This window comes from Micromys minutus, assembly GCF_963924665.1.
Source record: "Micromys minutus genome assembly, chromosome: 1".
In the NCBI taxonomy this organism is placed as follows: Eukaryota; Metazoa; Chordata; class Mammalia; order Rodentia; family Muridae; genus Micromys; species Micromys minutus.
The window spans coordinates 46,033,286-46,060,057 of NC_137969.1; the positions used below are offsets into that span (position 1 = coordinate 46,033,286).

General features: G+C 37.5%; 1 protein-coding gene across 3 annotated transcripts in view; it reads left to right on the forward strand.

Moving 5' to 3' along the window:
- The window catches only part of USP34 (ubiquitin specific peptidase 34), a 181,468-nt gene that overhangs the window by 3,302 nt on the left and 151,394 nt on the right, over positions 1-26,772 (forward strand). For all 3 annotated transcript variants that reach the window (XM_080920351.1, XM_080920352.1, XM_080920353.1), the window contains exons 2-3: positions 11,488-11,575; positions 21,023-21,443. In XM_080920351.1, coding sequence (XP_080776477.1) covers positions 11,488-11,575; positions 21,023-21,443 — 509 coding nt within the window. The remainder of the gene's footprint in view (positions 1-11,487; positions 11,576-21,022; positions 21,444-26,772) is intronic.

Below are 26,772 nucleotides of genomic sequence, written 5' to 3' on the forward strand. Positions count from 1 at the left end.
AGGGCACAGTGAAACCTTGTCTTGAAACCAGGCAAACAAATCTGTCAGAATGCAGTATGTCTAACAAGAAAATAGTGATCAGTAATATTTTCAAAACAGTTTACATTGTCATCCATGTTTAGCTACAGTATTATCAGTTGTACCTGTAGTCCTGTAGAGGTTCTCAAACTGTAAATTCTTACCATGGAAACATTATGTAACTATGCACTAAATTTACCTACAGGTGAAAGACCTATTAAAGTTTGGAATCAGGCTAAGGATCCTAAAATAAGGACTAAACTATTGGGTATTTACCCCATTCTGTTTTCTGACAGTTTGAGGGAACTCTTTTCTGGTTCTCTTGACTCAGCCTCTCAAGAGTTGGTCTTACATTCGTGAACAACTGTGCTTTTTATTTGGGGAGGAAGCTAGGGTGAGGGAATGACAGTATCTTGCTTTTTAGTCTAGGCTGACCTGGAACTTGTAATATTCTTTTCTTTTTTGATTTATCTGAGTACACTGTATCTGTCTTCAGACACACCAGAAGAGGGCATCAGGATCCCATGGTTGTGAACCACCATGTGGTTGCTGGGAATTGAACTCGGGACCCCTGGAAGAGCAGTCAGTGCTCTTAACTGCTGAACCATCTCTCCAGCCCCATAATATTCTTGACTTATACTACCAAGTGCTTGTATTATACAGGGCTCTCAGTCTTGATTATGGATATTTTTTAAAAGATTTTTTATTTATTGCATGTATGTGAGTACACTGTAGCTGTCTTCAGACACACCAGAAGAGGGTATTGGATCCTATTATAGATGGTTGTGAGCCACCATGTGGGTGCTGGGAATTGAACTCAGGACCTCTGGAAGAACAGTTGGTGCTCTTAACTGGTGAGCCATCTCTCCAGCCCTGATTATGGGTTTTTTTTTTTTTTTTAGATTAATTTTTATATAAGTACACTGTAGCTGTCTTCAGACACATGAGAGGAGGGCATCAGATGTCATTACAGATGATTGTGAGCCACCATGGTGGGACTTGAACTCAGGATCTCTGAAAGAGCAATCAGTGCTCTTAACTGATGAGCCATCTTTCCAGCCCTGATTATGGATTTTTTAACTCAGCAAATCCTAAGTTAAAACTTCCTTAACCAACTAATATTTGAAACACTGGCTAACAGATACAATTATTCACAATTTCCAGCCAGATATCAATTATTTGTATTTGGACCTTAGATATTACTTTGTAGTTATCCTAGGCTAGCCTCAAACAGTTCTGCTTCAGCCTCCTAAGGGATAGGTAACAGCCATGAGCTACCATGGTCAGCTGTAGTCAGAATAGCAAATGATGAAGCACTGTAAATTATATTGTATATTAATGTAGGAAAGTATCAACATTGTCTCAAATGAACACTGATTATAATTACATGGAGGCTCATAAACATCTTTAACTCTAGTTACAGGGGATCTGATGTCATCTTTGGACTTCTGGAGGCACCAGACACATGTAGCATATGTGTGGAATATATGTACATGTAGACCAAACACTCATACATTTAAAAAAACCCCCACAGCATTCATATATATTAAACACACACAGACACACACACACACATGGGTGTTTAAGTGCCTGTCTGTCTGCCTACCTACTTACCTATTTATTTTGAGACCTGGTTTTCAGCGTAGCCTTGGGTATTCTGGAATTGATCTGGTTGTCTCTTGTCTCCTGAGTGCTGGTGTTAAAGGTGTTTACCCTCACCTCAGCTAAAAAAAAACTTTTTTAAAGCAATATTATTGGGGCCCAGTGAGATGGCTCAGCCAGAAAAGTATTTGCTGTCATGCCTGCCTATCTGAATCTGATTTGTGAAACCTACTTGGTTTGTTTAGAGAAAACAAACTTCTGCAAATAGTCTTCTGACTTTGACATAGTTGCCACACACAACAAATACATGTAAATAACAACAATAATAACAAAATGGTAGGAAGAGATGGCTCAGTGGTTAAGAATGATTGATTGCTGCTCTCAGAGGGGACTGGAGCTTATTTTCCAGTATCTACATTGTGTAGCTCACAGACATTTATAATTGCAGTTTTAGGGGATTCTGTGCACACACATGATACAAATGTATATAGTTTTAGAAAAGGTAGTATTTAGGATGTATGCTAGCTCATAATGCAAGTCTGACGCATGTGGAGTCCTGAGTTTGGTTCCTAGTACCACATAAATTGGGCTTTATAATGAACCTTTGTAATCCCAGGACATAAATTGGGCTTTATAATGAACCTCTGTAATCCCAGCACTTGGTAGGTGGAAGCAGGAAATTCCAGGCTACATTGTGTGTTGAGAGCAGCTTTAGCTTTTCCTGTAATAATGATAATAACAGGTCAATTCTGATATCCCCAGTTTAGAGAAGCACGTGTAGAATTGACTTGAAGCCACCTTGCACATTAGCACATCTCAAACAAGTGTTTGGTAAAAGCTTTTCTCATTTATCCAGGTAACTTGTCTCTGAACTTTGTACCTGAATAGTGAACCAGCCTTGGACCCCCTGGCAGCTGGAAAGTTACAGCCACAGAAGTGCCGTGGGGGGGGGGGGGGGCTTGTTACTCAGGAACCACGAGCAGTGTGAGCTCTTTCACAATCCCTATTTCTTAAAAAACTATCAGAACTTTTATGTTGCATTTTTATTCAGCAAAGGAACAGGAAGAGAAGAACATCCTCTCCTAGGAAGCAAGTAGTGGGGAAATGGGAACACTTTGAGGGATGTAGTGTCTTTTTTTACATGCTGATATCACAGTTACCAAGGGATGATTCTCTGTCATTGAGGATGCTGTATTAGACATGTAAGAACAATTTTTATTCATTTTATGGGAATTTTAAGAAGAATATCTGCATTTGATGAGATGGTTGGCTGTTGCTAGGCTAGGACTACAATTCGTATATTTTAGTTTGGGGCTATTCTAATAAAACTTGTCAAGCTCTTCCTTCAGTTCTTAGGTTAGTCAGAAAATGATAACCCTAACCAATCAAGAAAATGTCCTAGGTTCTTCTTGACATCCAACACTTTGTGTTCTGGTTAAAACAGTGGCTGTTAGTCATTCACTGGGAAGCTAGATCTTGTTTGGAGTCTTAGAGGATCCTACCTCATCAGAACTCCTTTGTTTCTTTACCCCTTTACTGTGTCGCAATGATGTCTCTCTGGACCATGGTCTACCACTAGGTCACAGACTGTTTCTTGCTTTGCTGTATTTGCTTCAAGAGGTCTAGTTTTTGTTTAGTTTCTTGCTTTATATATGTATATATATATATATATTTAAAGATTTATTTATTTATTATATGTAAATATACTGAAGCTGTCTTCAGACACACCAGAAGAGGGCATCAGATCTCATTACAGGTCGTTGCGAGCCACCATGTGGTTGCTGGGATTTTTGAACTCAGGACCTCTGGAAGAGCAGCCAGTGCTCTTAACCACTGAGCCATCTCTCAAGCCCTAATTTATATTTATTTATTTATTTATTTATTTATTCATTCATTTATTTATTTATTTATTTATTTATTTATTTATTCTTTTAATGTATATGAGTATGCTGTTCTCATGCACACCAGAAGAGGGCATTGGATTCCATTACAGGTGGTTGTGAGCCACTATGTGGTTGCTGGGAATCTGTGTGTGTGTGTGTGTGTGTGTGTGTGTGTGTGTGTGTGTTTGTGTGTGTGTTTGTGGTGTGTGTTTGTTGAGACAAAGATTAACTTTTATCTAGATTTGACCAGAACTCATTAGCCCTGACTGATCTCACTCACAGCTATTCTCCTGCTTTACTTTTCTGGTGCTTGGATGATAGAGTGCTCTGCTAATAAAATTTAATATAATTTAAAATAGCTACAGATGACATTTTCTTTTAAAAATTGTATTTTATATGTATGTATATATGCATATATATAGTGCCTGAATATATGTATGTATGTATGTATGTATGCATGCATGCATGCATGCATGTATGTATGTATGTATGTATGTATGTATGTATACCTAATGTGTACAGCAGTCAGCAGAAGTCAGGCAGGGTTCAGATCCACTGCAAATGGAGTTGCAGGCTATTGTGAGCTGACATGTGGATGTTTGGAAGTGACTTGGATCCTCTTAGAAAGTGGCAAGTGCTCTTACCTGCAGAGTCATCTCTTCAGACCCCAGATAATATTTTTGCAGTTATACAGACAATATTTTTTGCAATCTTCTATGAAAACTTATATAACATATACTGATTATTTTTATGTGCAAGTAAATATAGTTAGGGCTCCTAGAAGATTGGCATTTCTGTGTATATGTGACATAGTCTACATATGGAGGTCAGAGTCAACCAGTTTTGAGACTTTTCCTTTAGGTATCAGACATTGAATTTCTGTTGTCAGGTTTGGTGTAATCATTTTTATTTGTTGAGCCTTCTTGCTGACTTGGAGATTGGTCAGTTGTTGCCATGGCTAGTTGGAACTGTGTATGCAGATCAGACTGGCCCCAAGAGTGCTTTGCTTTCCTCTGCCTCCCAAGTGCTGGGATTAAAGATGTATATTAGTATGCTTGGTTAGATTGCTGACTTTTAAAACTATAGTTCTAGTGCTGTGAACACTAGTCACAAAATTTTAAGTATTTCTATATGCTATTTGAAGAGTTTTCAGTTTTTATTTTAATTTTGAAGACTTTATTTGTAACAAGGTCTTCTGTAACACAGGCTAGTCTCAAACTTTATATGTACTCGAGGAGGACCTTGAACTTCCTTGAAGCTAGTTAAAGGTTTATAGTAAATCAAACACCTTCACTGTGGAAATAATGGTTTCAGCAGTCTTGGGTAAATACCAAGTTTTTCCTCTTTGGAAGTAAATAAAAGTTTATTCATCTTTAAAAAAGTTATATGTTTATGTTTATAGGTTTGTTTTTAAATGCGGCATAACTATAAATTAATGCATGTTTTATATTATTTTTGTTTAGAGACTGGTATTAGCTATCTTAGGCAGCTTCAAATTTCCATGGCAGCCTCTCTGTTTCTGTGTGCTGGGATTTATAGGCATTAATTGCTATGTCTAGTTTTATTAGCATTTGTTCAGAAAGAGAAAGCTAGGAGTGGTGGTGATGGTGTAGGTGGTGTAGGTGGTATAGGTATAGAGACAGGATTTCTCTGTGTAGCCTGACTGTCTTGGAATTTAACTCTGTACCTTCAAATTCAGAGATCTGCCTGCCTCTGCTTTCCATGTGCTGGAATAAAAGGTGTGTGACACCACCTCCTGCTTGTATCCTAAATTTATTAAGCATTTCAAGATGTGTGGTTACCTAGATTTATGATTGGCATGTTGATAAATTATATTTTCAGGGCTGGAAGGATGGCACAGAAGTTATGAGCATTGGTTACCTTTTTCAGGGGTCCTGAGTTCAAATTCCAACACATATATGGTATTTTATGTAGGAAACCGTTGGCGCCAATAAATGGCGCCAGCTTCCCACCCATTACTCAGCCTACAAAAACCTTTCCCCTCGTGTTACTTGGCAACCACATAAGTCACAGCCCAATCTCGGGGCACGTAATTGAGCTACTGGAGGATGCACCAATCAGGTAGCAACACAAGTCTCTTAGGCATATATAGCAGTGCATTTCTCCCCCACGTGGGAGAGAGTGGAGAGATTGCGGGAGACCCCACGTGGAGGGATGGCAGGGAGATCGCACGTTGGGCGGGACCCGGTAAGGGAGATCGCACGTGGGGAGGGACCTGGTGTGTGTGTGTGTGTGTGTGTGTGTGTGTGTGTGAGAGAGAGAGAGAGAGAGAGAGAGAGAGAGAGAGAGAGAGAGAAAGAGGTAGGATGTGTAGATTAATTCCATTTTCTTGTTGTGAAGAGAGAACAGTGATAAATGTGGATTGGGCTAGGTGTGGTACACACCTTTAATCCTGGCACTCAGGAGTCAGAGGCAGGTGGATCTCTATATTTGAGACCAGCCTTGTCTGTATATCAAATTCCAGGACAGCCAGGACTAAGTAGTTAGACCTTGCTGGACAAAACCAAAACAAAACAAAAAATAAAAATAAATGTGCAGGTATCTCTGTGGTAGGATATAAAGCCCTTCTGGTTATGTATATGCCCAGGAATGGTATCTATGGGTCACATCTACTTTTAATTTTTTCATGAGTCTCTATTCTGAGTTCTGTAATGGCTGTCTGTGGTTGTACTCTCAACAGCACTGAAACAAGGGTTTTTTTTCCATTTCCTTTCTCAGAGTTTACTTGTTTTTTGGTTTCGGGCAGTGGTGATGCATGCCTTCAATTTCAGCATTCAAGAGGCAGAGGCAGATGAATTTGAGGCCAGTCTGGTCTAAAGAGTGAGTTCCTGGTCTACAGAGTTGGAACAGCCAGGGCTACACAGTAAAATCCTGTCTTGAAAAAAAACCTAAAAAGTAAATAAGTTAAAAAATTTATTTATTTGTTTATTGTTGTGTGCATATGTGTGTGCGAGCCTATGTTGGTGTGTGTTCATGTGTCCATGTGAGGAAGTAAGACAGCTTCCAGTGTTTGGTTCTCTCCCATATCTATTCTGGTTCTAGTGATTACGCTCTGGTAATTAGAATTGACAGCAAGCACTTTTACTTGATGAACTGAGGCATATCTTAATTCTTACTTTTTTTTTAGAGGGGGAGGGGGTCAGTGCAGGTTTTCCCCTTCTAGCCTTGGCTATCCTTGAACTAATTTTGTAGACCAGGCTGGACTCAAACTAAAGAGCTCTGCCTGCCTCTGCCTCCTGAGTGCTATGACTAAAGGCTTGTGCCACCATAGCCTGGCTGGTTAATTCTCTCTTAATTCTTTGTCTCTTCCTCTCTCTTTTTTTAAAAAAAGATGTATTTATTTTATGTATGTGAGTGCACTGCTGTCTTCGGACATACCAGAAGAGGGCATCAGATCTCATTACAAATGGTTGTGAGCCACATACGATTGCTTGGAATTGAACTCAGGACCTCTAGAAGAGCCACCTCTCCAACCCTTGATTCTTAATTCTTAATCCATTCTCTCTGTTTTAACTCAGGCTTCTTAATTTAACTAAGTCTTATATGTTGCTCTAGATTGTTTATTTTTGATGATAGAGATGAACTCAAGGTTTCCATTCCATCACTGAGCTATACCTATCCCTCTAATATAACTTATTTTGTGGTGCTGGTAATTGATTACAGGGCCTTGTGCATACTAAGGAATCACTCTGTCGTTAAACACACATCCAGCCCTTTAACTCGGCTACTTTCCCCTCCTTTTTTCTGGGCTGTAGATTGAATTCAGGCTGTGTACGTGCTAGGCAGATGTTCTACCATGGAGCTACAGCTCCCCTTAAAAAAAGTTTATGTACAGTGTGTGTGCTCTTTCACTCCTGTGTATATGGGGGTGTTAAGTGTGTTAGTGGGCATGTAAAGGCAAAGGAAGAAATTAGATGTCTTCCTCTATTTTCTGTTTTATTCCATTGAGATAGGATCTTTCACTGAACCTGAAGCTTGAGGTTTTAGCTAGCAAGTGAGCTCCCAATATTTGCTTGTCTCAGCTCTACTATGTTGAGGTTAGAAGCCTGTGTGGCCATGCCTGGGTACTTCAATTTAGATCCTCATGCTTATACATCAATTGTTCTTTTCCACTGAATTATTTCCAAACTACCATATCTGTATCCATCCATCCATCCATCCATCCATCTGGACAGGGGCTCTTGTAACCCAAAATAGCCTAAAAGTGCTACGTGACTTGTAATGATGTTTATAACATACAGATTAAGGCTGGATGTTGTGGCATATGCCTGTCATCCCAGCAGTAGAAAACTAGGGAGTCTGAGATTGTGAGTTCAAGGCTAGCCTGAACTACATAATAAGACTGCTGACAAAAAGAGGAAAAAATATCAGCACCTTTTCCTCATCACTAGCCAGTTAAATCATACCCTTTATAGTCTCAATATAATTTTCTATTATTTGGTCATACTATAACCAAAACAGTCCTGTGATCTTTCTTTTCTTTAAAAAAAAAAAAATCTGTGTGTATGAATGTTTTCCCTGCATACAGGCCTGGTGCCTCCAGAGGTCAGAAGACGATCCCCTGGAACTTGAGTTACTGATAATTATGAGCTACCATAAGAGTGCTGGGAATCAAACCAAGTTCTCTCCAATTCTCTTTAACTGCTGGGCTAACTCTCCAGCCTGTCCTTTCCTTTACATTTATTTTATGACTATTTTATTTTATATGTATGGGCATTTTACCTGCAAACATGTCTGCACCATGTACAAGCTTAGCTTGTTGTCCACAGAGACCAGTAAGAGGATATTGGATCCCCTGTAAATGGAATTACAAATGGTTGTGAGCCACTATATAGGTGCTTAGAATTAAACCCAATTAGAATTGAACCTGGATCTTCTGGAAGGGCAACCCTTAAAAGCAGCTCTTAATCACTGGGCCATCTCTCCACACTGCTCTTCATTCAGCCTCCAGCCTCCAACATCTGTCAAAGGTCTTAAACTCAAGATTATCTTGTCTCAGCCGTGCAAGTGTTGTGATTATTGGCCTACACTTCTGTGCTATGATAGCAATAGGGACTTTGGAGTTGTATTCAAAGTAAGAAAGTAATGGGACACTTCACTGTTTGGTAAAGTCATATATGATGTGGCCCACAGAATGTTATTTAATTCAAATGGTATTTTGTTCCTGTTTTCTCTTCCATGGTGAGTTCCCCCAATAGCAAGATAAATCATACATTAAGTGAAACACTAATTTCTAGTTTGGTGAAGAAATGGAGAGTGATATCACTAAGACCCAAATCAGAACTTTTCCTAATTATTTAGAATTTAAATTTTGAGTTTTAAAAACGTTTTAAAAAAAATCAAACTATTTAAAAAATTAAATTTCGTGTGTGTGTGTGTGTGTGTGTGTGTGTGTGTGTGTGCATGCCATGGAGCATGTCTGGAGGACAGACAATTTGCTTACAGGGTAGTTCTACCATGTGGGTTCTGAAGATTAAAGTCAGGATTCAGGGGTTGGTGACAATAGTTACTACTCGATGAGCATCTTGTCAGCTCCATTAAAAAATTCTGCTTGTTTATTTGTTTATGTGTATGTGTGTACAAATTTGTTTTCTGGTGCCCTGGAAGCCACAAGAGGGAATTGGATCTGATAAAGTTGGAGGTAAAGGTGGTTATGAGCTGCCTGACCTGTATGTTGAAAGCCAAATTGTAGCACACTGGAAGAGCAGCAAGTGTTCTTAACCATGGAGCCATTTCTTCAGCTCACACCTCCCACTCCCAGCTTTTAACTTCTTAAAAATATCACATGTTCAACCCGTAAAAATCTCCACCATTATTTTAAAATCTGATATTTTCTTTTTAGATACAGAATACTGAGTTTGTTATTGGTCTGAGATTAACATTGAGAAAATGTTAATAATCCAATTTAAATCTTTGAGTTTTGGGAGTAATGAAGAATACTGAGTTGGTACTTAAGTAGTTGTGAAACTTTTGAAAATGCTTATTTTATTATTTTATGAGAATGGGTATTTTTGCCTGCATGTATGGGCACAACTTACATGCAGTGTCTGTGGGGGTTGAAGTAGCACATTGGATCACCTGAAACTGGAATTAGAGACTCATATGGGTACTGAGAATTGAACCTTGTTTTTTGGGAGAAGCTGCCAGGGCTCTCAATGGCTGAGCCATTTCCTGTGTCCTTTGACCCCTATGTATTTTGTGTATCCTGCATAGCAGATATTTATATTATGATTCACCACAGTAGCAAATTTACAGTTAAGAAGTAGCAGTGAAATAGTTGTATGGCTGTTGCCCCACAACATGAGGAACTGCATTACAATGTAGAAAGGGTGAGAACCGTTGCTTTAGCTCCTTTGATTTTGAAGCTTTATTTGATAATGCTTTTGGAATAGTATTAATTGGCAAATACAGTTTTAGATTGCTGTTCCACTCTCCCATTTTGGAAACCTGAAATTTGTGTTGAATTGAAATTTGTATTGAAACTGTATTACACAGTCATTTAAAGAAGAAATGTTAGGACTTGAAGATGGCTTAGCTGGATAAGGTACTTGATGTTAAATCTGATAACTTGCTTTTGATGTTTGGAACCCATATGATAGATGGAGAGAACAAATTTCTGCATGTTGTTTTCTGACAACCCCCTCCGGCACAAAATAAGTATACCTTCTCCCCACACAGAAAAAAGCACGACCAAAAAAACCAAAGACAACTCCCCTCCACAATAAAACCTCAGCTAGGCATGGTAGTACATTGGCATGCCTTTAATCCCAGAACCAGGAGGATCTTATTGCTGTCAGTTCATTGCTAGCCTGGTCTATAAATCAGGTTCCAGGATAGTCAGGGCCATTACACAGAGAAAGTTGTTCTGGAAAAGACAAACAAAAACCCAACAACAAAACATATAGCAAATTGGAAATGTAAATGAAACTTGCATTCAATAAATAAAACCTGCCAAAAAGTTCATTAGCTATATACTGTGTTATTGACCCTCATGAATATATGGCTTGCTAGGAACTGTGGTTTCCTGCCCAGCATTACAAGAGTTTCGTAGCTCATATCTATAGTCTGAGAAAAGATTAAAATCAGGAGTATGGAATGATAAAGTAAAAAGAATGATCTCAGGCTATGTGTACTTGCATAGTGATTTGGCTTAGATAGGCAATTCATAGGCATTAGGAGCAAGATTAGAATTAGTTGTTAAAGTATTTCATTTGGGTTGATGAGGTGGACCAGTGGTGTAGAGAAACTAGTACTCTTGCAGAGGAACTGGGTTCAGTTCCCAGCACCCACAAGATGGCTTCCAACCAGCTGTAACTAGTTCCAGGGATCCTGCTTGCACGTAAGCATATGCCTGTACAGGGTCACACACATAAACATATCTATATATATTCCAATAAATTATAAAAATACTTTCATTAAAGCTAAGCATATCTTTACTTTTTTGATAGGATTTCATTATGTAGCTCTAGCTGGCCTAGAACAGAGAAGAGACTTACCTTCATTGTCCCCTTGCCTCCCCTTCCTCCCAAAAAAGAAAAACCCAAAACTCAAAAAAAAAAAAAAAAAAAAAAAAAACAAAACAAAAACAAAACGAAGACAAACCAACACAAGTAATCTAAACCAAACAAAAACCAAGAAATCAGGTTGAGCAAGCAATAAGGAGCAAGCCAGTAAGCTGCCTTTATCTATGGCCTGTTTAGTTTTTTAGCCGTTTTCCTCTGATGATAAACTGTAACCTTTAAGGCAGAATAAATCCTTTCTTCTCTAAGTTACTTTTGGTCACAGTCTTTATCACAGAAATAGAAAGCAACTAAATACAGTCAGTAACCGAAGATTTTATTTCAGTAATAAAAGCAAAAGAATTAATTGATGTTTGCATTTGTGTATCTAAGCTTTATTTTTAAGTAGCATTGGCTTTAATATTTGTTTAACATTTATTAATACCTTTATCCTTGTATTTCAGTATCAGATATAGAAGGTGGTGATGGACTGCAGCTCAGAAAGGAACACACACTCAAAATATTTGCTTATATCAATTCCTGGACTCAGAGGTATGCAGTTTAGGATTTTACAGACTTACTTGATGGATTTTATAAACTGCCATGACTTGTCATTAGATTTCCTTTAGGATGTTTTATTACTTTTTTTGTATTAAATGATAAGTTTATTAATCTTTAATCATTTTACCTTTTTCTTAATCGTGGGCGTGATTTTGATAGTTTTTAAACAGCATAAAAATCGATTTCTTTCTTCTACCTTTCCCTCATTCTTAAGGAGAGTCACTAAAATTTTGAGAAGGAATTATTTTGAGAGATAAGAGAATTTGTTTTCTTTGAGGCAGTTTCTTTCTCTGTAGCCCTGGCTGTGAACTCTCTCTGTAGACCAAATGGGATTAAAGGTGAGAACCAGCACTGCTCAGCAAGATAAGAAAATGTTTATGGAATAGCTAAAAGCTTATAGCAAACTTAATTTAAAAAAAACTTTTTTATTGTTGTAGTAGATATTTTGAAGACATTTGATAATTTCCCATCTATTATGCACATTAGATCAGCTGAGAATATACAGACTAAAACTCAAGGATTATAGTTGTTAATATAATCACTATGAAAAAGACTGTAAACTTATGTCTCTGTGTGATTTTATTTGGTAGTGGCAAACAGTGTTTTTTACAGAACTGATGTTCAAACTTAGCAGCTTCTGGGCTGTACCACTGAGCTATAGATGAAATTTGAATTTAAGGCCTTGTATATGCATAAATGTTCTTACACTTATGTATATTCTCAACTCCCCACAAAATACCTTTTCATTTGTGTGCTTGCCCAATTTGAACTACTCTTCATAAACTTTTTATGAGTTTGGAAAATGTTTAAAGTGGGGCAGAGAGATGGTTCAGTGGATTGTCTTCTGCTACCAAGTCTGATAACCTCAGTTCAACTCAGGGACATGTATGGCGGAAGGAGAGAACTAGCTTTCACATGTGTCATGGCACCAGTACATGCATGCACACATGTGTGTGAGGGCACACACAGTATATCTGTATAACCCCCCCACCCCCGCTACAGTGATTTTTTTTTTTTAAAGATTTATTTATTTTATGTATGAGTACACCGTATCTGTGTTCAGGCACACCAGAAGACATGGGATTCCATTATCAATGGTTGTGAGCTACCATTTGGTTGCTGGGAATTGAACTCAGGACCTCTGGAAGAGCAGCCTGTGCTTTAACCACTGAGCCATCACTCCAGACCCAGTGCTTTTTTTTTTTTAAAACAGTATTTTTTTTTCCTAGTAAAATTAGCATGTTTTAGTAAAAGTTAGTAGGTTTTGTGTACTTAAAAGTTATATACAAGGTTGATGCTGACATCTCTTGAGTATTAACCAGATGGATTGCTTTGGACTGAGTTATTATTGGTTTCGTTATGAGTAGACTAGATGAATATATTTTATAACAATAAAATGTTAATTTAAAATTAACTTTAGTAATTTAAGTGATTTGCTGAGAAAAGTTATATCTGAGTCATAATTTTGAATTTATTATAGTCATCTATGTTCTTGGTGATGATGGCAAATTATTTCACCTCTGTAAGTTCTCACTTCATTTGTGCATTATAAGCATGCTGTTGCTTAGTGAAACAAAACACAAAATACCAGTTTATCGCTGTGTTTAAAAATTGGTTTATTTAACTGGGCCTTTAATCCTAGCACGTGGATGGCAGAAGAAGGCAGATCTCTGATTTTGAGGCCACCTGGGTTTAAATAGTGAGTTCTAGGACAGCAGAGCTACCCAGTGAGATCTTGTTTTTTTAAAAAGGATTATTTTATGCTTATGAGTGTTTGCCTGTATGTGTGACTGTGGACCATATGGATGCAGTGTCCATGGAGACCAGAAGAGGATAGTGGATTCCCTGTAACTAAAGTTACAGGTAGTTGTTAGCTACCATGTGGGTGCTGGGAGTTCTCTTGTAACTCTTGACATCTCTCCAGCTACCTGTACTTGAAAAAAAATTGTTGGTGTGTGTGTGTGTGTGTGTGTGTGTGTGTGTTGAACATCAAGCTCTTATGCTTGGTATGAATTACATTTCCACTTCTCATACACATAACTTAAGGAATATTTGTTTTAATGAAAACTGCTAAACTTATTTTTGGAAATAAAATATAAATGGAAGTGTGGTTATATAAGCTAAAACCTAAATGGCCAAACTGAAAAAGTTAAAGCTTTATTTATAATTTATTATATTTATAATTTTATTTATTTGTGAATTAAATATGTTCATTCTTTAGTAACAATTAAGTGTTTTTATACTCTTGTTTATTCACTTTTTTTTCTTTTTTGGAGACAGGCTTTCTCTGTATAATAGAGCCCCGGCTATACTGGACTCATTTTGTAGACCAGGCTAGCCTTGAGCCAGAAGAGATCCCTTGTATTTCCCTCCAAATGCTGGGATTAAAGGCTTGTGCCACCACACCCGGTAACCAATAAATCTGTTAACTTTTATAGAGAAAAGTGTTAATAGCTTTCATATATTATCAATGTAGTTGAGTGTGCTCAGCATTTATGAGAACCCTAGATTTGATTCCTGTTCCCATAAACAACATACAGAAAGATTTTTATCAAATCAGTGTAATATTATCAGTTGTCATGATTTGCCATTGTAATATGTTGACCAGGATAGGTGAAAGACAATCTTTATTTAAAAAATAATGCGTCGGAGGCTTGGTGTGCTGGCATATCCCTTAATTCCAGCACTCGGAGGATCAGAGCCAGTGGGATCTTTTTGAGTTTGAGGCCAGGCTAGTCTACATAGTGAGTTCCTAGACAGCAAGGGTTATATATTATATAGAAAGACTATCTAAAAAAGAAAGGAATGAAGGACGGACAGAGAGGGGCAGTGGGGGCTGGAGAGATGGCTCAGTGGTTAAGAGCCACCTTTCATTGTTAGTTTTTTTTTATGTAAATTTTAGTCTTCCAATAATAAGTTGAAATAAAAATATAAAACTCCTCAAGAGTTTTTATTTCATCATCTCCTCATGTCCATCTGCCTTTTAGGCCTGTTAGTGTTGATTGGTCAAGCTCTTTTCTCTTCTCCTAGAACGGTTGGTCTTTGTCCTTCTTTTTGAGAGATTGCTTTAGTTCCCTGTTTGGAACTACTGTTATGTATTATAAGTTGCTAAAATTTTAATTGGGTTTAAAATGATAAACTATTTATTTAAAAGGCATACCAATAATCTATGGAGAATTAAAGAGCTTTTTATTTTAAATGGTGCTTAGGATGGCCATGCACATACAAAGGCAACTGACCTAATAATTGAGTTCCATGTCAAACTTCAAAGGGCTCAGTTTTATAACATTAAAAACATTAGGTTTTATAACATTTGTTCTTTCATTAATATATGTTAAGTTCTTTTTTTTTTCTTTTTAAATATTTATTTTACTTATATGAGTACACTGTAGCTGTCTTCAGACACACCAGAAGAGGGCATCGGATCCCCTTACAGATGGTTGTGAGGTACCATGTGGTTGCTGGGAATAGAACTCAGGACCTCTGGAAAAGCAGCCATCACTCCAGCCCATGTCAGTTAGTTTTTATTTTTTTAATTTTAATATTTTTTTTATTCACTTGAAACAGTCTTGTCATCTGGGAAAAGGAAACCTCAACTAACTCAGAAAGTGCTTCCATCAGATCACGGCACATTTCTTGATTAATGATTATGTGGGCGGGCCCAGCCCATGGTAGGTGGAGATTGTCCCTGTAGGGTCCCTGAAGTTGGAGGAACAATCCACCATCCGTTCATCTCCTGCCTCTGGATTTTTGTCATGGTTGTGTTTTATGCCTTGACTTCTCTTAATGATGTACTGTGTAGATCAGGAAGTGTAAGCTAAATAAAATTCTTTTTTTCCCCTCTAGTCACTTTTGGCCAGTTTTTTTTTTTTTTTTTTTTTTTTAATCATAGCAACATACAATAATCTGAGACAAAAAGTTGATACCATGACCATATTGTTTGGGAGCATTGTGGAAGTGTTAGGAACTTTGGGCTGGAAAAGTCATTAGTGCACAAAACTTAATTTGTTCTGTGGGAACTTGGAAGATAAGTGTTGAGAACAAGGCAGATGAAGACCTGCCTTTGTGGAATTTCATAGGGAAACAAAACTCTGTTAGGGCATTGTGGTGATTTATTTGAATTAATCATCTGTGGTTCTGGTCAGCTGCAGCTGAAGAATTTGCTCTGAATGGATGGATAGTACAGTACCATTGAAATGAAACCTTCATTTTACTGAGACTTGCTATTGCTTGCTGGTGCTGAAAAGGCAGTTATGATTAAGAAGACACTAGTATCATTGAGGTGAAATATTGTGGGGAGTATTTATTTCTTCAGGGTCAGTACATAAAAACCAGGGTTTAGAGGAGCAAAAGCTGTATCTCAAGTTGGGAGTTGAATTTGATTAATCTAACTTGTAAATGTATATTTTTAATATAAATGTATATAGTGAATCCAGTGGCTCTATTTCTTTACTTTGTTAGTCCACAATAACTACACAGAGAAACCAAGTTTTATTTAAAATGCACCTAAGTAGCTGAGCAGTAACAGGTGCACCTTAAACTTGTGTGCTGATCTGGCTACTCTCAGCCCCATCCCATGATACTTGAATATTATTATTGATCTTCAGTTTCCTTCTTAATGGTTCTAATTTTTCCATCCTGCCAACTCATCTGAATCTCCCTCTCTCCCTCTCTCTCTTCCTCTGGTTGGCTAATGTCCTGCCCTATTTCGTATTTTGCCCAGTCTTTGGGTGATCAGCAGTTATTGACAAGGCAGGGAGAATAAATGGTAAGAACTGTTTACACAAACTTGAGACATGAAATTCTTGGTGTAGGCATTACAGTGGCCTGGCTTGACTGAAACTAGATGTGGGGGCAGAGAAATCAGCATTTGAATAACCTAAGGGTAAACTTTACAAAGAATCTTCCATGTACAGCTTTGGCTGTATGAAAGTTGTGCTTTTGGTTTTGTTTTGTTTTTCTGAGACTGGGTCTTTCTCTTAAGCCCTGCCTGTTTGTGAATTCCGTTTGTAGACCTGGCTTGCCTGGAATTCAAAGAGAACTCTTCCTGATTCTGCCTCTTGAGTGCTGGCACATGAAAACTACCTTTTAAAGGGATCATGGGAAGCAGTAGAGGCTTGATATCTTGAAAGGCTGTTGGTTAAGTGTAGCCTCAGTTGCAGTGAAGCCCCAGAATTGAAGGGTTTATGAAGAGTAGCTGAGGCATGGCACCATGATATATGTAGGCTTGGAGTCCTTGAAAAGAGCCATTGGTGAAGGTGCAGTTTCAGCTGCAGTGGAGTCTTGAGTATATTGGAGATGCCAGGAATATGGGCATTTTATTGATTAATGATTGATTTGGGAGGGCCCAGACCACTGTGCCTGGTAGCCTTGTGTTTTATCATGAAGCCCACAGAGCAAGCTGTGGGAGTGTGCTAATAAGCAACACTTTTTAATGGCGTCTGCTTCAGTTCCTGCTTCCAGGTTTCTGCTTGAGATCCAGTCTTGTCTTTTCTCAGGTGAGAGATTTCAAGCCCCAGAGTTAAGATGAGACAAAACCTGTCCTTCATTGAGATGGTTTTGGGCATTGTTTATCAATAATATCCAAAAGAAAGGAAACTAGACCATTTCTGTGTTGTGTTTATTTCTGAGCGTGTCCCCCCCCCCCCCCTTTGTAGAGAGTCTTGCTCTGTAGATCAGGCCTGCCTTGAATTTAGGGATTAAAGTTGTGCACTACCAAGCTAGGCTGAGTCTTTTTACTTTTTGTCATCTGTGGGGACATACCTTTTTATTTATGTCTATTTTGAGCCTTCTCTTTCCTCTTACAAAGACTTATTCTTAGCTGTCCCTCATGGTTAAGACAAGGGCACAACAAAGTGAATTGGATATTCTCTGAGTGGTGCATCTTAAAATCATGATCTGTACTATAGTGATAGGTTTAAATAAATGATGAACAGGCTTTATTTTATGTTTTGATAAGGGTTTGAACGTGTAACTTGGCTGGCCTAGACTTCACTTTGTATACCAGGCTGGCCTTAAAATAATCTTTCTTAACAACGATATGTCCTCTGGACTCTTGAAATTTTCTAAGAGATATATATCCTTCATTTTTTGACTATGATAGTTTAGCTGTTGGGCAGGGGATGTTTCTTGACCCTGGTGGGTCCGGAACCAACTGATGCAGCTGCCTCTGCTTTCCTGTTACTAGGATTAAAGGCAATACTAGCACCCATCTTAATTTCCATTTTTCTTTATTTTTTTTATTTTATGTGCGTGGACGTTTTGCCTACATGTGTCTTTCTGCTTCACATGCATGCAGTGCCTGAAGATGCCAGAAGAGGGGCATGTTGGATCACTCTGGAACTGGAGTTAGAGATAATTGTGACCCACCATATGGACGATAGAAACTGAACCCCTGCCCTCCGGAAGAACAGCCAGTTTTTTAAAACACTAAGCTGTCTTTCCAGCCCCAGTTCACATTTTCTCACAACTAATTTTAGAAGTAAAATTTTCTTTCCTATTCTAAGCCTTAGTCAAGATCTTTTAAGAACTCAGCCTCTAGCTTTACTAAGAAACTGCCCAATACTGCAACTTCTCACTTTAAAGACAAGTTTGCATTAGTATTATAGGAAGAAGCTAAGTTGGATTGGTGGTACATGCCTGTAATCCTCAAATTTTGGAGTCAAAGGCAAGAGGATCCTGGCCACCCTCAACTTAAAAGGGAGACCCTGTCAATGTAAAAATGGGCAGGGATGTGACTCAGCAGTTAAGAGGGCTTTCCCAGGATACTCGAAGTCCTGGATTTTCTGAAGTATTGGAAAAGTGGAAAAAAGAGGAGATAAGAGGTAGGCAGGCTGCTCATCAGAAAACACTGTGAGGGATTTGTTTGTTTGTTTGAGATTGGGGCTGGTGTCTCACTTTAGTCCTGGCACACTCACTTGGAATCACTCTAGCCTCAGCTCAGAGATCTGCCTGCCTTTTGAGACTAGATTAAAGAGGTTTTGTTTGTTTTCCTCATATATAATATTGGTTGTGGGGTGGGGTTAGAGAGAAGGCTCACTATTCTTCTAGAGGATTCATCTTCAGTTCCTAATAGCTTTCTTTGTCTTGTGGCTCACCACTGCTTGCAACTGCAGATCCAGGGGACTTAATGCACTCTTGTGGCCTTAATAGGAATGTACACATACAAACATACATACAAATAGATGTCTGGGTTTTGTGACACACACCTTTAATCTTAATATTTTCATGTCTGAGGTAGGTGGATAGCAGAGTTTGAGGTTATCCTGGTCTACATAGTGAGTTGTAGGCCATCCAGAGCTACATAGTGAGATCCTATCTCAGGGGGAAAAAAGGTAATATGGTATTTTATATCTGAAAGGAACTTTTGAAGTAAATTTCCCTTTATTTAATCAATGTAACATTTTTTTCCAAAAATAGTAATTAATTAATTAATTAGAAATAATATTACAGTGGAATAGAAGCTTTGGAATTCTGTGTTGGGCTTATCATAAGATTTTTATTAAGGTACTATTCATGATACAATTATGTGGAGGCTTACAGGGGGCTAGAGGATCTGTTGTCTAGTGTTTATAGAAACCTCAGTTGTAGGTTCTTGAATGTTAATTATACTATGGTCTTTTTTTTTTAACTTTATTTTAAAAAACAAAGATAAAAGAAAAAAATTTATACATTTTTGCATAAATGTATACAAATACATTTTTGTCAGTGCTTGGCTTTTTTTTTTTCTTTTTTTTTTTTTCTTTAAGGTTTGATACTCTGCATTAAGGTCTTACTAGTTACAATGAGCAAAAAAATACATGTAAAACAGGATGTAACCTGGAATTACTCAACGTTTTCTTGGTGTGTAAGGATTGAGCATAATGTTTTTTTTTTGTTTGTTTGTTTTTTGTTTTGTTTTCTTTTCTTTTTTTCTTGAGCTTCACACAGTCTGTGAGTTATTTCTGGGGCAGTCCGAGCCTCTGGGGTTAGCATCCCACTATCAGTGACTGCATATTATGTCTGTTCTTTTGTGACTGGATTATCTCACTCAGGAGGATATTCTCTAGATGCAAGCATTTTCTTAAGAATTTGGTCAAGTCATTGTTTCTGGTAGCTGAGTAGTAAGTACTCCATTGTGTAAATGTACCACAATTTTTGTATCCATTGATATCTGGGTTCTTTCCAGCTTCTGGCTATTATAAATAGAGCTGCTATGAACATTGTGGTGTATGTATATTTGTTGTATATTGGAGTATCTCTAGGGTATATGCCCAGAAGTGGAATAGCTGGATCTTCAGGTTACCATGGTCTTTTTATGACCTAATCTTAGATATCTCATCCATAGTGGCAATCAGTCCCTCTGCTCTCAAGGAGAAGAAAACTAGGATTTACCTTTTAAATGAATGTGTGCCAAGTGTTTTGTGATCATACTTCTAAGTTTATCATACCTATAACAATGAGATTATTTCCCTTTGTGGTCATCTAGTCTGATGGTGATCTCTTTGGGAGATGTAGAGTCATTTTGCTAATACTTCAAGGAATAAGTTATAAGTAATGGCTGATTATCTGTCATCAGTGTTTGGATAATAATATAATTAGAAGTAGGTACTTGTGTATGTATCATCTTTTAATTACCTGCAGTATGCCAGGCATTGTGCTATTAATTGAACTTGTCTAAGAGAACTAGATTTGTATGTAATACTTACTTGACATTTCCTGTTTTTTTTTTTTTTTTTTTTTGTTTTTAACTGACATTGAAAAGAGAGTGATTTGTGTTTCTGAATGTGTTTGGTTTTGAAGATAGGGTCAGAATACCCATCTTAAGTAGGCTTCAAGAATTCATTTAAAAATGTAGTAGATAATGAATTTTGTTAGATGATAAAACACTTTAATGAAGTCATTACTGCCACTACTACTACCACCACTATCACTACTACTACCACTACCACTAGTACCACTACTACTGCCACTGTCACTACTACTACTGCCACTGCCACTACTACCACTACTACTACTACTACTACTACTACTACTACTACTACTACTACTACTGCTGCTGCTGCTACTACTACTACTACTACTACTGCCACTGCCACTACTACCACCACTACTACTACTACTGCTGCCACTACTACTACTGCCACTGCCACTGCCACTACTACCACTACTACTATTGCTACTACTGCTTTTGGTTTTCTGAGTCAGGGTCTTTATATAACTCTGTGGCTGTCCTTGAACTTTACAGTGATCCATCTGCATTTCTGCTCTAAATGCTGGAATTAAAGGCATGCACCACCATACCCAGCCTGTGATTCTATACAGTGCTGCCATAGCAGAAAGGGGAAACTTAATGTTTAAGAAAATATTTTAGTATTTGCTTCTTCTATTACTTATTAAAATGTACATTGTTCCTTCTTTAGGAAGCATTTATTTACTGCATTTTATTTTCTCTTATAGGCAATGTCTATGCTGCTTCAAGGAATATAAGCATTTGGAGATTTTTAACCAAGTAGTATGTGCACTTATTAACTTAGTGATTGCCCAAGTTCAAGTGCTCCGGGACCAGCTTTGTAAACATTGTACTACCATTAACATAGATTCCACGTGGCAAGATCAGAGTAATCAAGCGGAAGAACCACTGAGTATAGATAGAGAATGTAATGAAGGAAATACAGAAAGACAAAAATCAATAGAAAAAAAATCAAACTCTACAAGAATTTGTAATCTGACTGAGGAGGAATCTTCAAAGAATTCTGATCCTTTTAGTTTATGGAATACAGATGAAAAGGAAAAACTATTACTATGTGTAGCAAAAATTTTTCAAATTCAGTTTCCCTTATATACTGCTTACAAGCATAATACTCATCCTACTATAGAGGTATGTAAAAATAGGTATGATGATTCTTTATTATCAAGTCCTATTAAGCTTGCTAGTCCCTCCTTATCTGTGAATGGCTGAAACTGGCTGTTTTTTTGAAGGAAAGTTTTCTTTCTGCTACCCTGTCTGTCTTCTATTCTCTCCTTTCTTCTTCCTTCTTTTTTCTCTCTGAAACAGGGTCTCAATGTATTGTCCTGCAGTGTGGCCTTGAACTTTCTGTGTGTTCTAGGGCTGGCCTTGAAGTCACTTGCCTCAGCCTGAGTATTTGGATTACAGCTATGTAATTATGTTCCAGCTTGATAGAAAAAGATTACTGCTATTGCCAAAATATAATTCTAATTCAGAAGAACTTAAATTTTAAGTGATTTAAACTTTTCTCTATTCATTATGACTTAAAACAACAACAACAGTGGTTGGACATATATAGTTCAATGACAGAGTGCTTGCCTGGCATTTGTATGAGGTCCTAAGTTCAGGTCTCAACATTGTCAAAAGTAAAAATAATAGTTGCAGAGGATCCAGGTTATGTTCCAGCACCCATGTGGTAATGCACAACTGTAGCTTGAATTCCAGGGGATCTCACCCCTTCTTTTTCATGTCTTTTGGCTCCTATATGCATGTGGTGGGAAAACATATACTTAAGCCCACACATATTCATAAAATTAAAAAAATAGTTGTAAAAAAAGTTTTAATTTCATTCTTAAAAACAAGCCAGACTAGAAATTTTCATTAATAAGCATAGCTTAACAAATTATATATATATGTATTTTAAATAGTTTTAAGTACATTGTAGCTGTCAGACACACCAGAAGAGGCCATCAGATCCCATTACAGATGGTTGTGAGCCGCCATGTTGTTGCTGGGAATTGAACTCAGGACCTCTGGAAGAGCAGTCAGTGCTCTTAACCGCTGAGCCATCACTCCAGCCTGTAAATAGTATTTTTTTTTTTTTGATAAGTCAAACTGCTTAATTCCACTTGTGTTATTTTTATAAGAATTTCTTTCAGAAATGTAATAACTTAATTTGTAAAGATAATTATATTTATAGAAAGCAGAAACTGAGAATATATGGTGATATATTTTCCTTAGTTCAATAATTTATTACTTGCTATTCTCTGAGAAAGGGGCTGGTGGGACGCCTAATAGGTTTGTGTGGCTCATTTATACACTGCATTTATTTTAGATTTGGATGGGTTAAGGTCAGAGTCTCAGCAGTCTGGCTGTTCTGTGCTTGGTTCTTTGCATTTTCTTTAATGGCTACTGTTTCTATTCAGGTGGGCAAGCTTACCCACAGTTTGGTTTTAGGGGTGCTTGAGATAGAGGCGTCTTGGGTGCCTGTGAAATGCTAAAGAATGAGTTATGTTATGTTTTGGGGACTGATATAATTCATAAGGGCATTCAAAGTTCAAAGGGGTTGTGAAGAAAATTGTAAATTCCATCTTTAGATGGGGTGGAAAGGCAAAGTATTGTAGTTTTTATTATCATTATAAACTGGGTTCAAGTTGGCCTCAAACTGGTTGTGTAGTAGAAGATGACCTTGAGCTCCTTCTCTGTCTTGGGTGCTGGAATTACAAGTATAAATTACCGTATTTGCTTATGGGATGCTGGAGATCAAATATAGGGTTTTGTGCTTCCTAGGCAAATACCCTGTCACCTTAGCTATATCCTAGTCCTTGTTTATATCTTAGATAATCTGCTTAAAATAATGAGATGTGAATCTGCCACATGCTCGCATCCACCCACCCACCCACCCATCCACCCACCCACCCACCCACCCACCCATCCACCCATCCATCCATCCATCCACCCATCCATCCATCCACCCATCCATCCATCCATCCATCCACCCACCCACCCACCCATCCACCCATCCATCCACCCATCCATCCATCCATCCATCCACCCATCCATCCACCCATCCACCCACCCACCCACCCATCCACCCATCCACCCATTCATCCACCCACCCACCCATTCATCCACCCACCCACCCATCCACCCATACATCTACCCATCCACCCATCCATCCATCCATCCACCCACCCATCCACAGAGTTTGACTCTATAGTGCTGGCTGGTCTGGAGTGTGCTATGTAGGCCAAGCTGGCATTGAAATTTGACTCTTTACCTCCTATGTACTGGAATTTTTGCTGTTTGTCTGTCTCCTTGCCCCCCCCCCCCACTTCCTTTCTTTTTCTTATTTTTGGTGTTTTGAGACAGGGTTCATCTGTGTAACTAGCAGGCTGTTCTGTACACCACGTAGACCTTGAACTCAAAGATATGCCTCCTTCTTTCTCCCTAACCTTGAGTGCTGTTCACCAGCACCAGCCAGCCTAATTGTTTTTATTTTTGTTTTTGTTGTTTTTTTTAAGCCTACATGTTCTGTAACCTTCATACTTAACAATTTTTCTTCATCTGAAAAATAATTCCTTAATTGGGATATTTTCAAAATATATTGAGAAAACATAGCCCATCCAATGGTTATTTGCCCTATTAGAAATATTGATAAGAACATTTTGAAGTAGATTGTGCTTTCTTCTAAAATTTAGTGTTTCGTTTCTGTATAGAAATTTTGTAAAGAATATATAATAAGATACACTAACATACCAAAAAAAGTCAGTTTTTTTTTTTTTTTTTTTTTTTAAAACAAATAAATTACTCACCTTTAATCTTTAGGGACTGGAGAGATGGTTCAGTAGTTAAGAGCACTGGCTGCTCTTCCAGAGGCCTCAAGTTGGATTCCCAGCACCCAGCTGTTCCAGAGAACCCATGCCCTCTTTTGGCCTATGAAGGCACTGTTTTCACATGGTACACAGAATCACATGTAGGCAGAACACCACAGATGTGAGATGAAAATCAATCAAAAAATTTTTAAATTTTGATCTTTAGAATACAATAAAAGTTTTGTTTTCATTTTCAGATTGATATTGAAAGATACTAGTAATACTTTTCATTAAAAATTTAGATATGTAAAGTTTATTCAAAAATTAATTTTATTTAATTAATTAATTAGTTTCTAGGGCAGAACCTTAATTTTTAGCTTCTTGGCTCTAGCCTGGAGCTTGTATTGCAGACATGTTGGCATGGAAGTCAGAGATCCGTCAGCTTTGCCTTCATTCCTTGCTAGTGAATTTTTTTTTTTTTTTTTTTTTTTTTTTTGTTTAGTGAAACTGGATGTGGTAGCTCATGCCTCTTATTCCAGTTCTCAGGAGACTGAGACAGGAGAATCAAAGTTTGAGGCCAGTGTAGGCCAACTGTAATAAGTCTAGAGCATCTTGGGCTTCGGGGTAAGACCTTGGCTCAAGATATGAACCAAAAAGAAATTCTTTATAAGAGCACTATAAATAATACTAAATTTGATAATTTTGTAATTTTTTATTGGATATTTTTTTCTTAAAGTCAGTTGAATCAGTTCCCCTATTAGAGATACTATTGTGTAAATGTTATAGTTAGTGCTTATGCTTTTTGTTTGTAGTAAAGCATCTTGTTATTGCTATTTTTCAAGATAATTCCATGTAGTTACTTGTTTGAAAGTAATGGTTTTATAAAATGAGGTGAAATTACTTTATTGAAATTTTATTAAAATTTTTATTAAAAATCCGATAAAAACCTTAATAAAATTATTTTTCTGAAAAATAACTGTAAAGGACTTTTTAAATTGAATTTTATATAGGCATATGCTTTTAAATGGTGTTTCAGGCTTCTAGTTTTGGGAAGGTTCATGCACCACATAATCCTAGTTTTGGGGAGGTGGAGGGTCAGGAATTTAAGAATACACTTGATTATTTAGTGATCTTGAGGCCCTCATGAGCTATATATGAGACTGTTTCTCAAAAAAACAAATTACCTCTTCAAAACTGGATATGATGGCACATTCCAAGGCTGCTCAAGGCTGCATAGCAGGATCTTGCCATAAAATAAAAAATTTAAAAGTATTTTTGTTGCACTTTATTTTGTTTAGTGTATGTATGTGCCTGTGTATGTGTTTTCAAGAATTTTTTGAGGTTAGAGGAGACTTTTAGGACTGAGTACCTACTTTCTACCATGAGGAGTCTGAAGATTGAATTCAAGTTGTCAGTCTTGGCAACAATCGCCATCTGAGAGATCTTACAAGATTTTCCTCTTGTTTTTAGTGTTGTCTCAGAAATCTATAACTACTATGAATTTAAGTACTGACTTTAAGCGTAACTTTAATTTGCATAACCTCCAGTTCTCTATGGCTTAGTTACTGAGTAGTATTTGCTATTAGATAAGAGAATTACTTCAGTCTTTAATTACCCACTTTAAAAAAAGTTTTGTTTGCTTCTGAAATGTGGTATAATTTTATATGATAAACACAGCTTACAGTGTAGTTGTAATCTGGATTTGGCTGTGTGTGTGTGTGTGTGTGTGTGTGTGTGTGTGTGTGTCCCCGTCCACTGGGAAGGGAGAGGCAGAGTGATAACTGGGACAAGGAAGACAGGTGATCTGGTCTCTGTGGAATCAGGTCCTATGGAAACTGTTGGACATTGTTGTACATTAAGTTGAAAACCTTTTTAGAGTTTCTCTGTTTTTGTTCCACACTAGTATTTCAGTGTGGTTCTTAGTCAATGACTTGGTACTTTGATGGTGCCATAGGAATTCTTAAATTCTGGAAGTTTTCCTGCTTTTGCTGAGAACGAACAGCTTTAAACATTTGGGACAAGTGCTCTATCATGGAACTACATTCTGAACCATAAACATTTTGTTGAGAGTAATTTGAAGTTCTGGTATTAAGGACGTTGAAAACAATTAGGTTTCATATACCTATTTTGCGAAATGTTGTTACTTAGATCATTCTGATGCAGTTGCAGTGCCTTACCTGTGCTGGTTTGCCAGTCATTTTCAGACCATTTTAAGAATTTATGTGAGACAGGTAATGGCAAAGGGTGAATGAATGAATCCTTTCAGAGGAGTGTTATATATAGTGCGACAAATTTAAAACAATATGCAAAATAAAAATTTTAAAAGACTTGAACCTTATATATTTTTTCAATGCTTCCACAATGACAAAGCACAGCTTTTAACTAATTAGTCTATATTTTTTTACAGACTTTCCAAAAAGAAATATATATTGGTCAACACCTATAATCTCAGCTCTTGGCAGATGAGAGTAGGGTTAGAAGTTCAAGCCCGTGGATGCTTTGGGATTTCAAAACTAGCCTAGGCTGTGTGAGACCCTGTTTCAGATCCCACTCCAATCTCCCCTGAAATTGTGGTCAGCCATGCATTGTACTGCACACTTGAAACTCTAGCTTTAGAAAACTAAAGCCAGGAGGATTGAAACTCTGAAAGCATGATCACATTTTAT